Here is a 14,955-nt window from a genome sequence, read left to right on the forward strand (position 1 = left end):
TCAAAGATGCTGGACCGGATGAATTCTTGAATTCTTGAAAACTGCCCCAAGACACCCGGAGCGCATTCACACGTAAGCGCCCGCCTTCTATGGTCCTAAGATTGAGGTTGGAGAGAAGAGTTGCGGCACGATCGTTGCTTTCGCCGATCCGCGACCGGTTGCTCGGATGACGTTACCGAAATGACCCTGTCGTGCAGTCAACGACGACCGCATTGAAGACGAGCAGCATCTAAACGTAACATGCATGTCTATGAATTCGGGGTTTCATTACAATTGAGTTGATTCAAGATTTCTGATTGAAATCCGTCGAAAGTTTGAGATCAATAGGCCTGCCCGCTAGGCCCCGGAGACAAAAGCCGAGCTCCCTTCAGGTTGAAACCCATGGATGAGATTGCCTGGATCTCGTCCTCACCTCATACACCACCCATCCAGATTCTCATTTTCCAGGTTCGAACTTCAATCTCAAAAGATCCCTCACGTTCTTCCACGCAATTCCCTCCCACTGCTCGTCATCCACCAAACCACTCTTCTTCAACTTCTCCATAAACTCCCGCCCCAACCCGTTCGTAGAGAACGGGTAATCAACACTGAAAATGATCCTGTCCATCTTCGTCTCCTGAATCAAGCATGCCATCGGCGCCAGAGAAAACATTCCGCTCGTAGTAACCCACACATTGCCATGCCACACATCCCTCAGTCCCCTCTTCCGGTTCTCGGATGGCGGCCACCGCCCCGAGGACCTGACGATCCGATCCATCATGAACGGCAGCATCTCGCCCATATGCCCCAAGATGACCTTCAACTTCGGGAACCTGTCAAAGATTCCTGCCGCGAAGAGACGTAGAAAATGCAGACTCGTCCGGGAGTGCCAGCCCCAGCCCCATGCGCTCAGCGCCTTGGCAATCTCAATGTCGTAGGGCCCCTCAAAGTTGACCTTCATCTCGTCCTCCGCGGCGAAGGTCGGGTGAATGTAGATCGGGACATCGAGCTCCTGAGCAGCTTCCCAGAGGGGATAGAAGCGGGGCGTGTCGAAGAAACTCCCGTCGTCCAGATGGTTCCCGGTGAGTGCGCCAACGAAGCCTAGCTCTTTCACGCAGCGCTTGAGTTCGACCGCTGCGGCGGCAGGATCCTCAAGGGGCAGGAGAGCGAAGGCGGCGTAGTGATCTGGGTGTTGCTTGATCTTGGAGTATAGATCATCGTTGACGGCTTTGCAAGTATCGGCATCTGGCGTGGCGGGTAGGTGGGAGAGGACCGTCATTCCCACAGAGTCGTTGGCCATTGCCTCGAGCCTCGCAGGTCCCAGATCGCCAAGTTTATCGATGACTGCGATTCCGAAGTCCTTGACGCTGGGACGGTTGTATCTACCCTTCTGCTCCGGGAGCAGGGGAGATAGGTAGTGCTCCTCGATTGCAATGAGGTTCGCCATGTTGATGATATGAATTTGTTTTCGAACTGTGAGCCTCACAAGTGTATGGGAGACTTAGACTTATTCACTTCACTTTGAAAATGTAATTTCGTGACAGAAGGACGTTGAGAGATGAGACAGGCATAATACACCACATGCAGTCAGTGACGACATCGTTGGAGAAGGCCCTCCGGCGCCTACTAGTGCCCGAGCGCTTGAGCTGGTTTGTAGGAACATTCGTCCCATCTATCCAAAGTCGGTGGCCGAAAGATGCCGAGCAACACACAAGCTCATTCATTGATATGAGCTGAGGTATCTGTTAACTTCCATCTCACGGTGTTCATCGAAGCCGAAACGGCACCGAACGGTCCGATGAGGCCCACACAGCCGGCGCAAAGTGGAATTTGAAGGCCGGCACCGAAGTATCAACAGCCTCCGCTCCGTGTTTGTACGGCGCTAATAGTGGAGAAAATGATTTGCAATCTGGGTATCTCTATGCGACGTCCAGTATCCATCATGGCCTGGCAAGTCGGCGAAGTTCAAAACCTGCAGAAGCTTCAGTGTCGATCTGTCTCGACGTTTGGGTACTAAAGCTAGTCAAGACCATGTCTAGGCCATGTTTTGGAGGGTATCCTTCACTGCGTTTTAAGCCCCCCTCGAGGCTACTCCATATTCCTTGGATTTCCCAATGTATTTTTTCACTTGGCCTTCACTGCATTTCAGGCGCTTCCCAAGGCCGTTGTAGCGTTCGCCGATTCCGTCTCAATTTTCGTTTTCTCCGCTCCTTTTTCATCTCCTCCCTTGACTGCAATTTGAACGCCCCCGGAGAGGCTAACAGCGCTATGGGATAATCAATACAGTGACATTCCTAGAAGCGACACCAACCACACAGATCACGACCGTAGCTAAACGCCAGCGCCTTTGTGCGAGTCTGGATTCACGATCCTTATTCACAATCCTTGGTGTCTTGAATGCGAAGAGGATGAAGGAGTTTCGGGAGAACACAGAAAGTGATAGCCGGGAATCGTGCCTGTCTCCATCATCGCCGGCAGTCGTCTGCGATTTCACTGCAATTTCGGACCCCTCAGATAGAGCAACTATGAACCAGTGGACAGAGCGTACGGAGTATCGTATCTTGAATGGATCATCGATGAGATGGAAGATGAGCATACCTACATAATGATTATTTAAAACTTTGGAAGGCATTATAATAACTCGGCACGAACACCACATGGAACAATTGACTCATCAAATCTTCGGTTGGGACGTGGTACTGGCCAATGCGTCCGCGATTCACCGGCAATAACTGCCAGAGACTGGTACCGCGATCCGGAAGCAAACCACCGGATGGCTACTGCACGCGAGCCAGAATGGCGAGGTGGGAGACTGCCGGCTCAGGCACTCGCGAGTCGTAATGCCGAAGCGGAACCGGGGCTGTCGATGGCTTCATCTCCGAAAAAGTCAGCGGAAGCCGGCACGCAGGATCCGTGAGAGTTGCGGAATTGTTAATTGCGGCCACATGTCGGGCAGGGGACGGGGTTGCACTGGGGGCCGGCAAAAGACAGGCATCACCCCGCAGTGCTCTCAGCACAATGAAAGTCAAATATGCAAAAGCCGCTTCAACAACCGAGAAGTGAGCTTGCGTTGCCCGGCTGAGATATACGATATCAGCTCATCCGACCTGGCGAACGACGAGAGCTTTACAAAAAACATCTCGTAGTTGATGTGTCTTGCTCATCTCAACGGCCCGCTCCGATCACAGGAAAACTCTGCGCCAGTCCCACTGTAAGACGTAAGAAAAACTAGGGGGAGAATTTTTCATCCTTGGTCTGGGATGTGGATGGGATGGGATGGGTTCTGAAGGGAGGCAAAAGCGCGGCCGTAATCCTCGCTAGGAATCCGCCGCGCCCATCACCAGACGTGGGCACTGGGAGCGCCGCCCAGGACGAGAGCCAAGGAAAGAAAATTTCAACCGCAGGCTGGTGAGTCGGTTTGTTGCCGCTGTCTCGGTTTAGCGCGGTCCGACAGTGACATGGTCGACTCAGGGCATCAAATGCGCCGTAGGGCTGACAATGACAGCCGGACAGCGACAATAACGACCAAAGGGCGGCAGCAACACCGCGGTGAAACGTAACAGCAGCCGGGGGACGCCGTAGGGGGCCTGTAATAGTCGGAACTTGGCAGAGGAACGACAAGCTCATCTCATCGACATGAATGCAGGAGGATGTTGCAGATACCTGAAGTGGAAAGGATGGTATCAGAGAAGGCGTTCGAGAAAATTTCTACCCGTCAGTGGCTAGGAAAAAGCCTGGAGGTGCCGTGATTTTGCAGGAATTGAACGGCCATGATTGGTTTGGCGGAGAAAAAATTGGGAGTGCCTCATGGGAAGTAGAGGCTCGGACCAAGCTCGGTGGGAACCGGGTGGCGCGACGCGGCGGTCGATTTTGCATGAAGCTTCGAGCCGCAGGAGGAGGCTCCAAAAGGCAAAGAGCAGCTAGACCAGCTCCGGCGTACATACGAATTTCAGTGCCGGTTCATCGGACAAACTGCGAGAGACGTGGTTCTTGCAGCTGAATAGCATGTCATTGCCCGCCCCCCCTTTGTCCAACAGCTCGTGCTCCACGGTCCATTTCCTGGTCGAGAGGATGGCCCCTGGTGAAAACGCCGCTGTTACCCGTGGCCGGCCGACTCCCGAGTCGCATTACTAGGGCGTGATGGACCGCGAGGACTCGTGTGCTCCATCGGCCAACCCCTAACGAGGAAAGCGATGGGGTTCTCGAGCGAGGCCATTGTTCCCACCTCTCGAGATTTTTTGGCCACGGCCACCGTTACCGGTCGCGATGAGTCGACGCGTAGTGGAACCCGTTGAGTAAGAGAAGCCCGTATTATATTTAATCATGCCATGAGCGTCTGGTCGTAGCGGAACCTGTCTGTCCTCCCCCAGGTTTCCGTTTGCTCATGCGTCTGGTGGTTTCCGGAGAAGCGAATCAACAAGCTTCCCTCTTACCCCGATCTTGCTCACCTCTTTGCTCCTAGCTAGCCGCGGTCGACGAGACTGAGATTTTCATCTAGTCTGTGAACGTCCCGTGTAGCCACCGGCCGACCAAACATCATGTTCAGCTCCAAGGAGAAGACGCCCCAGTCCACCGAGGGCGAGGTCACCCCCAACAATGTCTCCAAGGACGACTTGGAGACGGGGGAGACCGGTCTTCACCGCACCCTTAACGCTCGTCACCTCCAGTTCATCGCCATCGGTATGTGACTGATCGCATCCCATCCGGGGTCATGAGTTCCCTCTAACTCGCCGTCGCAGGTGGCACCATCGGCACCGGTCTCTTCCTCGGTAGCGGCAAGGCCATCGCTACTGCCGGCCCCGTCGGTTGCCTGATCGCCTTCATCTTCATCGGCAGCATCGTCTACTCCGTCATGACGGCTTTGTGTGAGATGGCGACCTATATCCCCGTCCCCGGCGCCTTCACGTCGTATGCTTCCCGATTCATCGACCCCACCTTGGGTTTCGCCATGGGCTGGATGTACTGGTTCAGCTGGTCCATCACCTTCGCCCTCGAGTTGACCGCCGCTGGCGTCATCATTCAGTACTGGAACGACACCTTGAGCATCGCCATCTTCATCTCCATCTTCTGGGTCGTCTTCACCGCCCTCAACTTCATGCCCATCCGCATCTTTGGTGAGGTTGAAATGTGGTTCGCGAGCATCAAGGTTGTCACCATTGTCGGATTCATCATCTTCGCCATCTGCATCAACGCCGGTGTTGGTCAGCAGGGCTACCTCGGCTTCAAGTACTGGGTCGAACCTGGTCCATTCAACGCGTCCATTGTCGAGGGTTCCGTAGGCAAGTTTGTCGGCTTCTGGTCTGTCCTGATCACGGCCGGCTTCAGTTTCCAGGGATCCGAGCTGGTTGGTATCGGTGCTGGTGAGACCAAGGACCCCGAGAAGAGCGTGCCCAGTGCTGTCCGATGGACATTCTGGGGAATCTTCAGCCTCTTCGTCGCCACCATCTTCTTCGTGGGCATCCTTGTTCCCTCTGACAACCCGTCGCTGCTGCTCGACAGCCAGGATGCTTCTGCGTCCCCCTTGGTCATTGCTGCCAACTTGGCCGGCGTGAAGGTTCTCCCTGACATCATCAACGCCGTGCTTCTGACCGCTGTCCTCTCTGCTGCCAACTCCAACGTGTACTCTGGCTCCCGTATCCTGGTTTCGCTCGCCAACGAGAGGTGCGCTCCCCAGTGGATGACCTGGACCAACAAGTTTGGCACTCCGTACATGGCCGTCGCGACCACCTCTGCCGTTGGTCTGCTCGCGTACATGAACCTGTCTGAGAACGGTGGCGTCGTGTTTGACTGGCTTCTCAACATCACCGCCGTTGCTGGTTTCATCAGCTGGTCTTGCATCAACATCTGCCATATTCGTTTCATGGCCGCCTTCAAGGCACAGAACATCCCCCGCAGCATCCTACCGTACCGGGCACCCTTCCAGCCTTGGCTGTCGTGGTATGGCCTGTTCTTCAACGTCCTCATCATCCTGACCAACGGCTTCACTGTCTTCATGGAGTGGAGCACCAGTGACTTCTTCACTGCGTACATCAGCGTCCTCCTGTTCATTGTCTTGCTTGTCGGTCACAAGATCTTCAACCGCACGATGCCTCTGAAGGCACACGAAGCCGATGTGACGACTGGAACTCTGCGTGCGCAATCTTAGTGGCAGTTGCGTGGAGATGAGAATGGAGTACAAAAGTAATCTGTAGTATTAGTAGATATAGCTGTAATGATGATACCCATGAGTTCAAACGGATTGTATAGTACGTGTATATCGTGTGTATGATATATGATACAGCGGAATAACTCAACGTCACATCGAAGAGGTCGTGGCAATATCTAGATGCTCTTGCGTATCCGACAATAGTCGACTCAACGAACTCAGGATATGACGGTGTACAGACCGACAACGCCTCCGAGACCAAGGGCAACACTGCGGCCCAGGTTGTATAGACCCCATTGGTCGACCAGGTATTTGGCACCCTCCTCTTCTTCTTGGGTCAGGCCAACAGCCATGATACCCATGTCCCTTGTTTCTTCGGCCTTCCGGAATAACTTCTTGTTGATGTTGCCCAAGAAGAACCTGGTCCACGGACCAATAGAGACGCATAGAGCAGCGGCTGTTGCGAATGCCTTGGCCTTGCTGGGGAGCTGTCGGAACGCAAAGGCTAGGTAACAATAGCTCAAGACGCAAAGGAGGATTGGGGGTGGAAAGGCACGGCTGGTCCGCTTGTACATGTTGGTCCATTGTCGTAGCATGAGCGGGGTCGGGGACTCGAGGAGGCGGGGAATGACAAAGACCGAGAGGCCCAGGTTGAGGCCGGCAACGGCCGAGTTGAGGAAGACGGTCGACGCCTGGAGGTTGCGTAGGCTCGGTGATTGGGAAGACATGGTCGGCTGCTTTTCTACCAACGCGGTTGAATTGCTGTCGAGACGGGAAGCTATTGCGGTAACGGCGTCGATATCTGGGCAGCAGATGGTGCTGTTCGCTGGTGAAGAAGGACAATAATGAGGAGGGGAAGCTGACGAGGGAAGGCGACAAGGATGCGAGGTCCGAGTTGAAGCGTGGAAGGTGGATGCTTGGAGCAGGAAGGTCCCAGACCGCTCCTGCGCTGCACCGTGACTTGCAGCGCGGGACGCGGGACAGCGGGGGGCACCTGCTCAGTGGATCACGCCAGTGGGAGCGAACTTTCCCCACTGAAAAGCCCGGGCTCCCTCTGGGAAGGCACGGCCCCACGGACGCCTGCCTTCCTCCTTTATTCCTACTTTACTTCCTCCCGTCAACATCTAGGTACCATCATATCGCCGGTTATCTCATATCCCCCCGGGGTTTGTTATCGGCCAAAAGTTAGGAAACAAATAATTATTTAACGGTCAAGTACCTGCAGGGATACAGGCAGCTACCATGCTAGGTATCCATGTAAATTCCTTACATCGAGGTGGGATGACGATGATTGCGAGGTCGACTCGCTGTCTTATCTACGCAGCGCAATCATCAACAACCACATTGTGCTCGGGCACAAGGAAATGGGACTCGGTCTTGGCTTTTTGTAACATTGCGTGAAATATGCCATCAAATGGTCTGATAAGTGTGGGCTCTGCAGGTAAGAACATAAGCTACCCCCGTTCCAACAGTCTTTTTCCCGAGGGTCGCGATCTTTACTGGCGAATCCGATGTCGTGCTTGCTCTCGCCGGAGATGGCTCCGGGGGGCCGGTCAGCCCCGGTCCTTTGCACCCCGCAAACTGTGGGTAGATAGCCCGTATTGTTGGAGCGAAAATGGTGAACGATCTGCGGCGGTTTCCCACCTTTAGACGGGTGAATTATCCAACTTGGTCTAGAGATACGCTGAATAATTGCTGTTGGTCTGTAGACTTGCTTCCTGCTCACTGTTGCAGTGCATTTACATGCGGCTGTGGGGCGTGGAGTGATGCTTAATTGAGCAGCATGAGGAAATGAACCCAAGAACGGGTGGGATATTTATCAGTGGAATCTGTCTGTCTGTCCCATTGCCACCACTGAACACTAATTTGTCTCAATCCTCACATCATATCACTTAGCCTATCGCTAACATAATGGGAATTCTAGAGCCAACCTTGACTCCTTTCAAGGGAAAGGTCGTCACCGTCGCCGGCGCAAGTCGCGGGACCGGCTTGGCTACCGTAAAGTATCTCGTCCTTCGAGGGGCGACAGTTTCCATGTCGAGTTCCTCGCCAAACGGGATTACAAAGGCGCACGCAGAGGTCCTACGGGAGTGCCCGGGAAGCGATGACCGAATCATGGCAATGGCATGCGACATCACAAAGTATGAAGACGTTCAAGCCTGGATTGCGGAGACGATGAAGCGCTTCGGACGCATCGATGCCTGTGCCAATGTGTCTGGTAAATTTAACACCGCAATTTCACTCACGAAGACTTACTAATGACCGCCATAGGCAAAGAGCAGAGGGAGCTCTTCCCCCTAACCGACCTTCCTATCGAGTACTACAAAGAGATCATGGATGTCAATGTGGGCAGTGTATGCAGCTCCTTCAGCTCACCACACTATGGAGCATACATCGCATCCAAACATGGAGCTGCCGGTCTGACCAAGGCAGCTGCATTTGAGGGTGCTGCGAGAGGTGTTCGTGTGAACTCTCTCAATCCGTAAGCTGGACTCTGTTTTCTACTTTTTGGGAATCTTTCGTGTCTCGTAAACGTTCTTAGCTTACACGTTTTCAGGGGTACAATCAACTCGGAAATGACCAGCACACCGTTCGAGCTCCCTGACGGTGGTACCTTCACGCCAACTGCGCAAACAATTCCGCAACTGATCAAGAGAATGGCCGAACCTGAGGAGATTGCCGCCTCTATCTGTTTTCTGCTAGGTGACGAGAGCAAATTTGTCACAAGATCTGAATGGAGGGTTGATGGTGGCTGGCTGGAAGGGAGCTTGACTGGATGAGAACACATGTTGTTTTGGTATTCATCGCAAAGGGAGGAGATCCATAAATCAAGTATGAGGTGTATTTCATTGTAGCTTTAGTAGAAAGCATGCGATCTTGGTCTAGTAAGAACTCGCAAGATTTACCTTGGATGTACTTGACTCTTAATTTGACAGTCAGTCACTAAAGTAACGTTCACAATGTACAAGTTACTGCAGGTTGTTAAGAATCACGAGATGGCGCGCGTACTGGGGTCGGTCACTCTCCCTGCATTGGACACTTTGTAATACAGACGACATCCAACCTGCTTCAACGCCTTTGTGTGAACTTACGGCCATGTTGTGCTCCATTCGAATCCTGTATTCATCGATGCTCTATCCCTTTGTTAATAACCCCTTACAACTTGTTATCTGATAGTGAAATAGCTCCTACCTATTCCTCGCGAAGCATGTGTAACTACGGCGTATGCTTGTGTAACAGGATCCTGCAGAAGCGGTTTCATGACCATCCAGAGCAGGACTTTAACATAGTTAAATGACAATATTACGGCAAAGTGCATTGACAAGCGCTCAAGGTCACAGAATATTGGTCATGGGATTCCTTCTGTCAAGCTTGTCTTTAATGCACGAACAAGCCACCACTGGCTTGGGACTCGTGATGAGATGTGCAAAGTAACGGGCCAAGAGAGTCGGTCATTCCCTGCGGCTTCGCCTGAGGGATGATTATTATAACAAGACGCTCCCAAACCCCGCTGCAGACTTCATCGTCCACAAGTCACCGTGCTTGAACACTCGTGGCCATGTTGCGGTCATTGCTGATGTTTCTTGCTGGGGCTCTGCCCTTGGCCTATGCATTTCATGAGCAAGGGCTAAATCAGCCTGTTGCACGATTTCAAAATCCCACCAGCCCGGCCAACCACTTCTTGAATACTACCACGCTTGTTCATCAACCGATCCAGCCCACTTGCCGCGGTGATTCGGGCGTCTGTACTTCGAGCATTGACGTTGCCTGGCACAACACTACAGTGGTAAGTCACACGGCCAGTCTAGAAGTTCAAAACTGACAAATTTCTAGACGAACGGCGAGCCCGTGACAATTTCACACACTCAGCGTACTTCTCAATGGGGGTTGACAACCACAAGCCGTACAAAACCAGTCTCAACAACAAATGCACTGCCAATCTCATCGACAAGAAGCTCAGCTTTCGCATCTTCAGGATGGCGGAACACTACGTCGGCGCGGCCATCTACGCAGAAGCCCCCAACGGTACCGAGGTCGACCACGACACATGTGCCCCCCTTTAACTCGACGAGAACTACGTTGCTTGTCCCGTCGACCACAACGAAGAGCTCATCCGCATCCTCCAAAGCCACGAGAACCAACTGGACACCAACAACAGCATTGACGGCAGCCACCTCTTCATCGTCTTTGACGAAAGATCGATCCTTGTCATCGACGAGGGATCGGGCCCTGACTCCCACACTACCAGCAAACGGCACCTCCGCAATTTCGGACCCTTTCCCGTCGTCTACCAGGAAGGATCCAGGTCGCACACCCTCCTCAACGGGTTCCATCACAACTATTCCATCGACCAGTCTCACGTCAACTTTGTCTAGTGCAACTTCTTCGTCATCAACAGAGCCCAAGATAATAATCACCACCCTTGGCAAAGAAGCCCTCAAACATCCATATCCCGAAACGACGTCTTTCGCCCGCACAACACCCTTCATCATTACTACCACATCGCCAGGAGGCGGCAACGATCCAACGATCGTCCCAGGTAAAGTTTTTCCCAGCCCAACTCAACTTGCGTTTTTCCTTCGCTGACTCTCCCAGTCATCTTTCCTTTCAAAGGGCCCCCCATCATCTGCTTCGGCTGTTTCCCGGGCATTGAGTTCCCTCCAAAATTCAAACTCACACTCAAGGTCCCCGAATTTTGCATCAAAATCTTTTTCATTGAGATTGGCAACTGCGACAAGGGCGGAGACAATGAGGGTGGTGACGATAACGAGGATGACAAAAATGATGATAAAAAGAATGACGATGACAAGAAGGACGAAAAGACAGAGACAGAGGAGAAATCCACGTCGACGTCAACCTCGTCTTGCACAACCACTGTCACTGCAACCCGTCAAAGTGTCTTTTGCTCCGTCACAGTCACTTCCATCACGAGTGGTAGGTCTCCAGTTCCGCCATTCCAAAGGTACCTTGACTACACACCGGGCCGAATTGACGTGAAGTTATGCAGGAGGCAATGCCAGACGCGACGCGCAAGCTGCCGCCACGAACTGTGTCACCAGCGCCTACACCACAATCACCAGCTGCAGTGCGACGCCAGCGGCAACGACCGTGACAACCACATCCACAGCAACCCACACCGACATCCCACAACTATGCAGACCCGGAAAATGCGGCGGCAGGAGCGAGTGGTCCTTCTGTTCACGATTACAAAAGAGAACAGCGGCGGAAGAGATATTGCTCGCACACCGGTCGTTGGAACTGGCCAAGCGCGGCTTGCCGGGTCACGGGTTCTGGTACGACCCAGATGAGGACTATACACCCGAAAACCGTGCCAAATTTCTCCCCGAGCAAGTAAATCAAATCGGTGAGTGGCACGCCATCAAGGACGAAATTGGGCTTGATATCAGAGGCGGATATATGCCGGAATACGTGTCCCACGGCGACGCAGATGTTGTCGGCGAAGAAATGGGTGGCTCAATGACGTCGAGTTACATCCGCTTCGGCAAAGACGTCGGAGCAATCGCGCTCGAGGGACTCTACGGCTGCACATCCATCGTTATAGCCTCACAGCGTGGCGCATGGGTCAGCCACATCTGGGAGGAACAGCTAGGAGAAGAGGGGTCATGGGCCCTCCTGAGCGAAAGGCTTGGCCCGCTACGTAAGGGATATCACGACAAAGCGCCACACGATTGGGAATACTCCGCGCGCGATTTTATGATGTACGGTCTGGAAGACATGATCATGAAGCCGGATCTCGGGCCTGAGGGCGTTTTGTTTGGAGACGTGAACGAGAACGGGGACGACCCGAACCAGAAGACGCCTCAAGACATCAGCGTGCGCGCTTTCATCGTTACCCCGAAACAAAGGCCAGAAAGGCGGGTTGGGATAGAACTTATCCCCGACGAGGAGCTCGTGCTACCGGGAAATCTCGCATATGAGCCTCAGGTCAACGGTTTGACAAGCATCATTTCTGATATCTTTGGAGAAATTCCTATTGAGGTGGTCGGATATCAGCCGTCCAATATCCCTTACGATCTGTTCAAATCTTGGGACAGAAGGACGATTGAGAAAGACAGAGAACGTGGAGGGAGACCGGCGACAAAGGAAGAGGAACAGGAATGGTGGGCTGAGATGGAAGCGGAGGCGGGCGCCTGGCAGAAGAGGTTCTTGGCTAAAAGCACGCGGGGGAAGCTGCTTCTTCAATACCAGCCCGCGGATCCAGATGTCTGCAGAGAGGAGGCTACATGGCGGCTGTGGATTGAGGACCACGAGGTCGGAGATCGAAGCGACCAGTGGACCGCGTCCGTGGACCAGACTTTCGTGTGGAATAGTGGTCCAAGTAACAGCAAGAGACGTGGCAATGAGAGTTACCATGCTCCCAACCCACTCCGACCCAGGCAGGGCAACACCGGCTGCAGTGCGATGCCAGGCCACCCGACCCCGTTTCTATGCCGGCCCGAGACTTGCGGCGGCGGGGACGGATCTTCCTGCTCAAAGCCGCCAGACAGATCATCAGCGAGTTCACAGGAGCTCACACGGCGCACAGCGGATCTAGAGAAGCGTGGGCAGACGGTCGAGGGTGAATGGCCCGACCCGGAAGACTACGAAGGGGACCGTAGCAAGTTCATGGTTGCCCAGATGGCAGAGATCAGAGACTGGGAGATGATCGGAAGACAACGCGGCACTGCTGTCAACAGTCTTTACGAGCCTCAGTACGTCGCGCACGGCTCCAGAGCCAACGTCTCCCCACAGTTCGCCGGCATAACCACGTCCAAATATGTTCTTTTCGGCAAAGACGTTGCGTCAATCGCGCTTGAGGGACTCTACGGATGCACGTCCATTATCGTCGTGTCCCAGCGCGGCGCGTTTGTGAACCACGTTTGGGAGACAGTGTTCGCGTTTCCCAACGAGTGGAAGCGAGACGTGGAAGACGAAGACAGCGAACTGTGGAAAGGGCTCTATTCAGTTCTTCCGACCAGCCCCTGGCGCAGGGTGGTGGATTTTGCGAAGTACGGCTTGAAGGATCTGGTTGGCAAGGAGCGCATTGGGCCACCGGGCACTATGTTTGGCGACGTGGCGACACCGGATGAAGATAATAGGGACAAGAAAAGCTCTGAAGACCTCAACACGCGCGCTTTCATTCTCACGCCCCGCGAGAAGCCGAAGCGAGTGGAGAAGTCTGAGGACGGTACTGAGTGGCTATTCTTCCCAGACGAGGTTGCCCTTCCTGAGCCGATCAACGCAATGGATGGCACGATCGCATACGAAGATCAGGTTGACTTCCTGAAAAGTATGGTCAGTTCTATCTACGGCGACATTGACGTGGAGGTTATCACGTATTCACCGCCTCTGAGTACGCTGCAGATGTTGATGGATAAGTATAAAAAATACGAGGAGAGAGGCGGTAAAGACGCGCAAGGGGACGAGTTAAACAGGGAGATTGAAGAGTTTAGCAGGTACCAGCGTGAAACCTATGGGCCCACGCCGCGGGGAAAGCTACTTCTCCAATATCAACCCGCAGATGCAGAGGACTGCAGAGACCAGGCGGCGTGGCGTCTGTGGATCGAGGACCGCGAGTTAGGGGACCGAAGCGACCAGTGGAAAGCGTCCGAAGACCAAACCTTCGTGGCTCCGAAGGATGACGAGTCAAGCGACGGCGAGGGAGCTGGAAGTGGAAGTGACGGTAGTCCTGCCAAAGTACGGCCCAGGCAGAACAAGGTCAAGGCATGTCCCGTCTATCAAGAAGAGCGGTGCGAAGTCTCTGACTGCGGCGACGCCTGTCCAGTCATCTTGTGGAAAGACGTGGAGAAACCGACCTGGATGACCAAGCGCGGCATGCCGGTGGAGGGCGACTGGCCGGACCCGGAAGACTACCCCGAGGGCCGCCGGGACCGGTTCCTCATCAACGAGTTCCAGATCATCACAACCTGGGACCCGAGCCCGAACAACCAAGACCTCGAGTTCTTTGGCGGATACGATCCGGTCTGGGTCCGGCACGGCCAACCGGAGCATGTGGGAGTGGAGATGGCGGGCATGACGACGTCCAACCACGTTCGCTTCGACTCGCAGGTCGCGGCCATCACTCTAGGGGGTCTGTACGGCTGCACGGCGGTGGTTGTGGTATCCCAGCGCGGGGCGTGGGTGAGCCACATCTGGGAGAACCAAATCTACACCCAGAAAGAGTTCACGTTCCTGGTGAATGATATGCTGCCCAAGGGAATCGCCCCCGGCGAGCCTGGAGCGGAGTGGATGAAGTTCGGGATGAACACGATGGTGGAGAATCCAGACCGCGCTCCCGAGGGTGTGATTTTCGGTGATGTCAAGGACAAGGACGACAATACGAAAGACGACGCAAAGTCGACCCAGGACATTGGCACGCGCGCCTACATCATAGCTCCCCGCGTGCGAGCCGAGAGGTTCCGCAACGGCCAGCTCGTCCCCGAGTCCGAATTCTTGAACGACCTGAACCACAACGTGGGCCAGATACGGTACCCGAGCCAGGTGGGCAAACTCAAACAGATCGTACGAGACAGCTTGGGCGACATCCCCGTGGAGACCCTCGACTACTCGCCCCAATCGCTGCCGAACCGCATAGTTGAGAAGTACGAGACGCTCCGGATGGAGAGGGTCCGGGCATGAAGGCAGGAGACGCCGGAAGAAGCGAGTGCGAGACGGAAGGAGCGTCGTGGGTTTCAGGAGAATGTCGCGAGGACCTCTGTCCGCGGGAAGCTGCTCATCCAGTACCAACCGGCCAAGACTTGTAACGACATGGCCAGCTGGAGGCTGTGGTGGGAGAACCGCGAGATCGGCAACAAGTACGACAGTTGGGT

General features: G+C 54.2%; 4 protein-coding genes across 4 annotated transcripts; 2 read left to right on the forward strand and 2 right to left on the reverse strand.

The window, feature by feature from the left end:
- Window positions 1-436: 436 nt before the first annotated feature.
- On the reverse strand, window positions 437-1,426 carry orsB-4 (Decarboxylase orsB; the record flags this gene model as incomplete). The annotated part of the gene is made up of 1 exon (XM_037317159.1): window positions 437-1,426. The coding sequence occupies one exon, from the start codon at window positions 1,424-1,426 to the stop codon at window positions 437-439; it is 990 nt and encodes a 329-aa protein (XP_037185034.1).
- Window positions 1,427-4,517: 3,091 nt separating this feature from the next.
- On the forward strand, window positions 4,518-6,124 carry CAN1-1 (Arginine permease CAN1; the record flags this gene model as incomplete). The annotated part of the gene is made up of 2 exons (XM_037317160.1): window positions 4,518-4,659; window positions 4,719-6,124. The coding sequence occupies 2 exons, from the start codon at window positions 4,518-4,520 to the stop codon at window positions 6,122-6,124; spliced, it is 1,548 nt and encodes a 515-aa protein (XP_037185033.1).
- A 218-nt stretch (window positions 6,125-6,342) lies between these two features.
- On the reverse strand, window positions 6,343-6,852 carry hypC-1 (Monooxygenase hypC; the record flags this gene model as incomplete). The annotated part of the gene is made up of 1 exon (XM_037317161.1): window positions 6,343-6,852. The coding sequence occupies one exon, from the start codon at window positions 6,850-6,852 to the stop codon at window positions 6,343-6,345; it is 510 nt and encodes a 169-aa protein (XP_037185036.1).
- Window positions 6,853-8,035: 1,183 nt separating this feature from the next.
- linC (2,5-dichloro-2,5-cyclohexadiene-1,4-diol dehydrogenase) lies at window positions 8,036-14,764 on the forward strand (the record flags this gene model as incomplete). Its single annotated transcript, XM_037317162.1, has 8 exons — window positions 8,036-8,342; window positions 8,396-8,606; window positions 8,682-8,827; window positions 9,959-10,150; window positions 10,232-10,451; window positions 10,501-10,664; window positions 10,721-11,059; window positions 11,133-14,764. 8 exons carry the CDS (start codon window positions 8,036-8,038, stop codon window positions 14,762-14,764), a joined length of 5,211 nt encoding a protein of 1,736 aa, XP_037185035.1.
- Window positions 14,765-14,955: the final 191 nt, after the last annotated feature.

The sequence above is a fragment of the Colletotrichum aenigma genome, assembly GCF_013390185.1.
Source record: "Colletotrichum aenigma strain Cg56 chromosome Unknown KSG_Cg56_contig01, whole genome shotgun sequence".
Taxonomy (NCBI): Eukaryota; Fungi; Ascomycota; class Sordariomycetes; order Glomerellales; family Glomerellaceae; genus Colletotrichum; species Colletotrichum aenigma.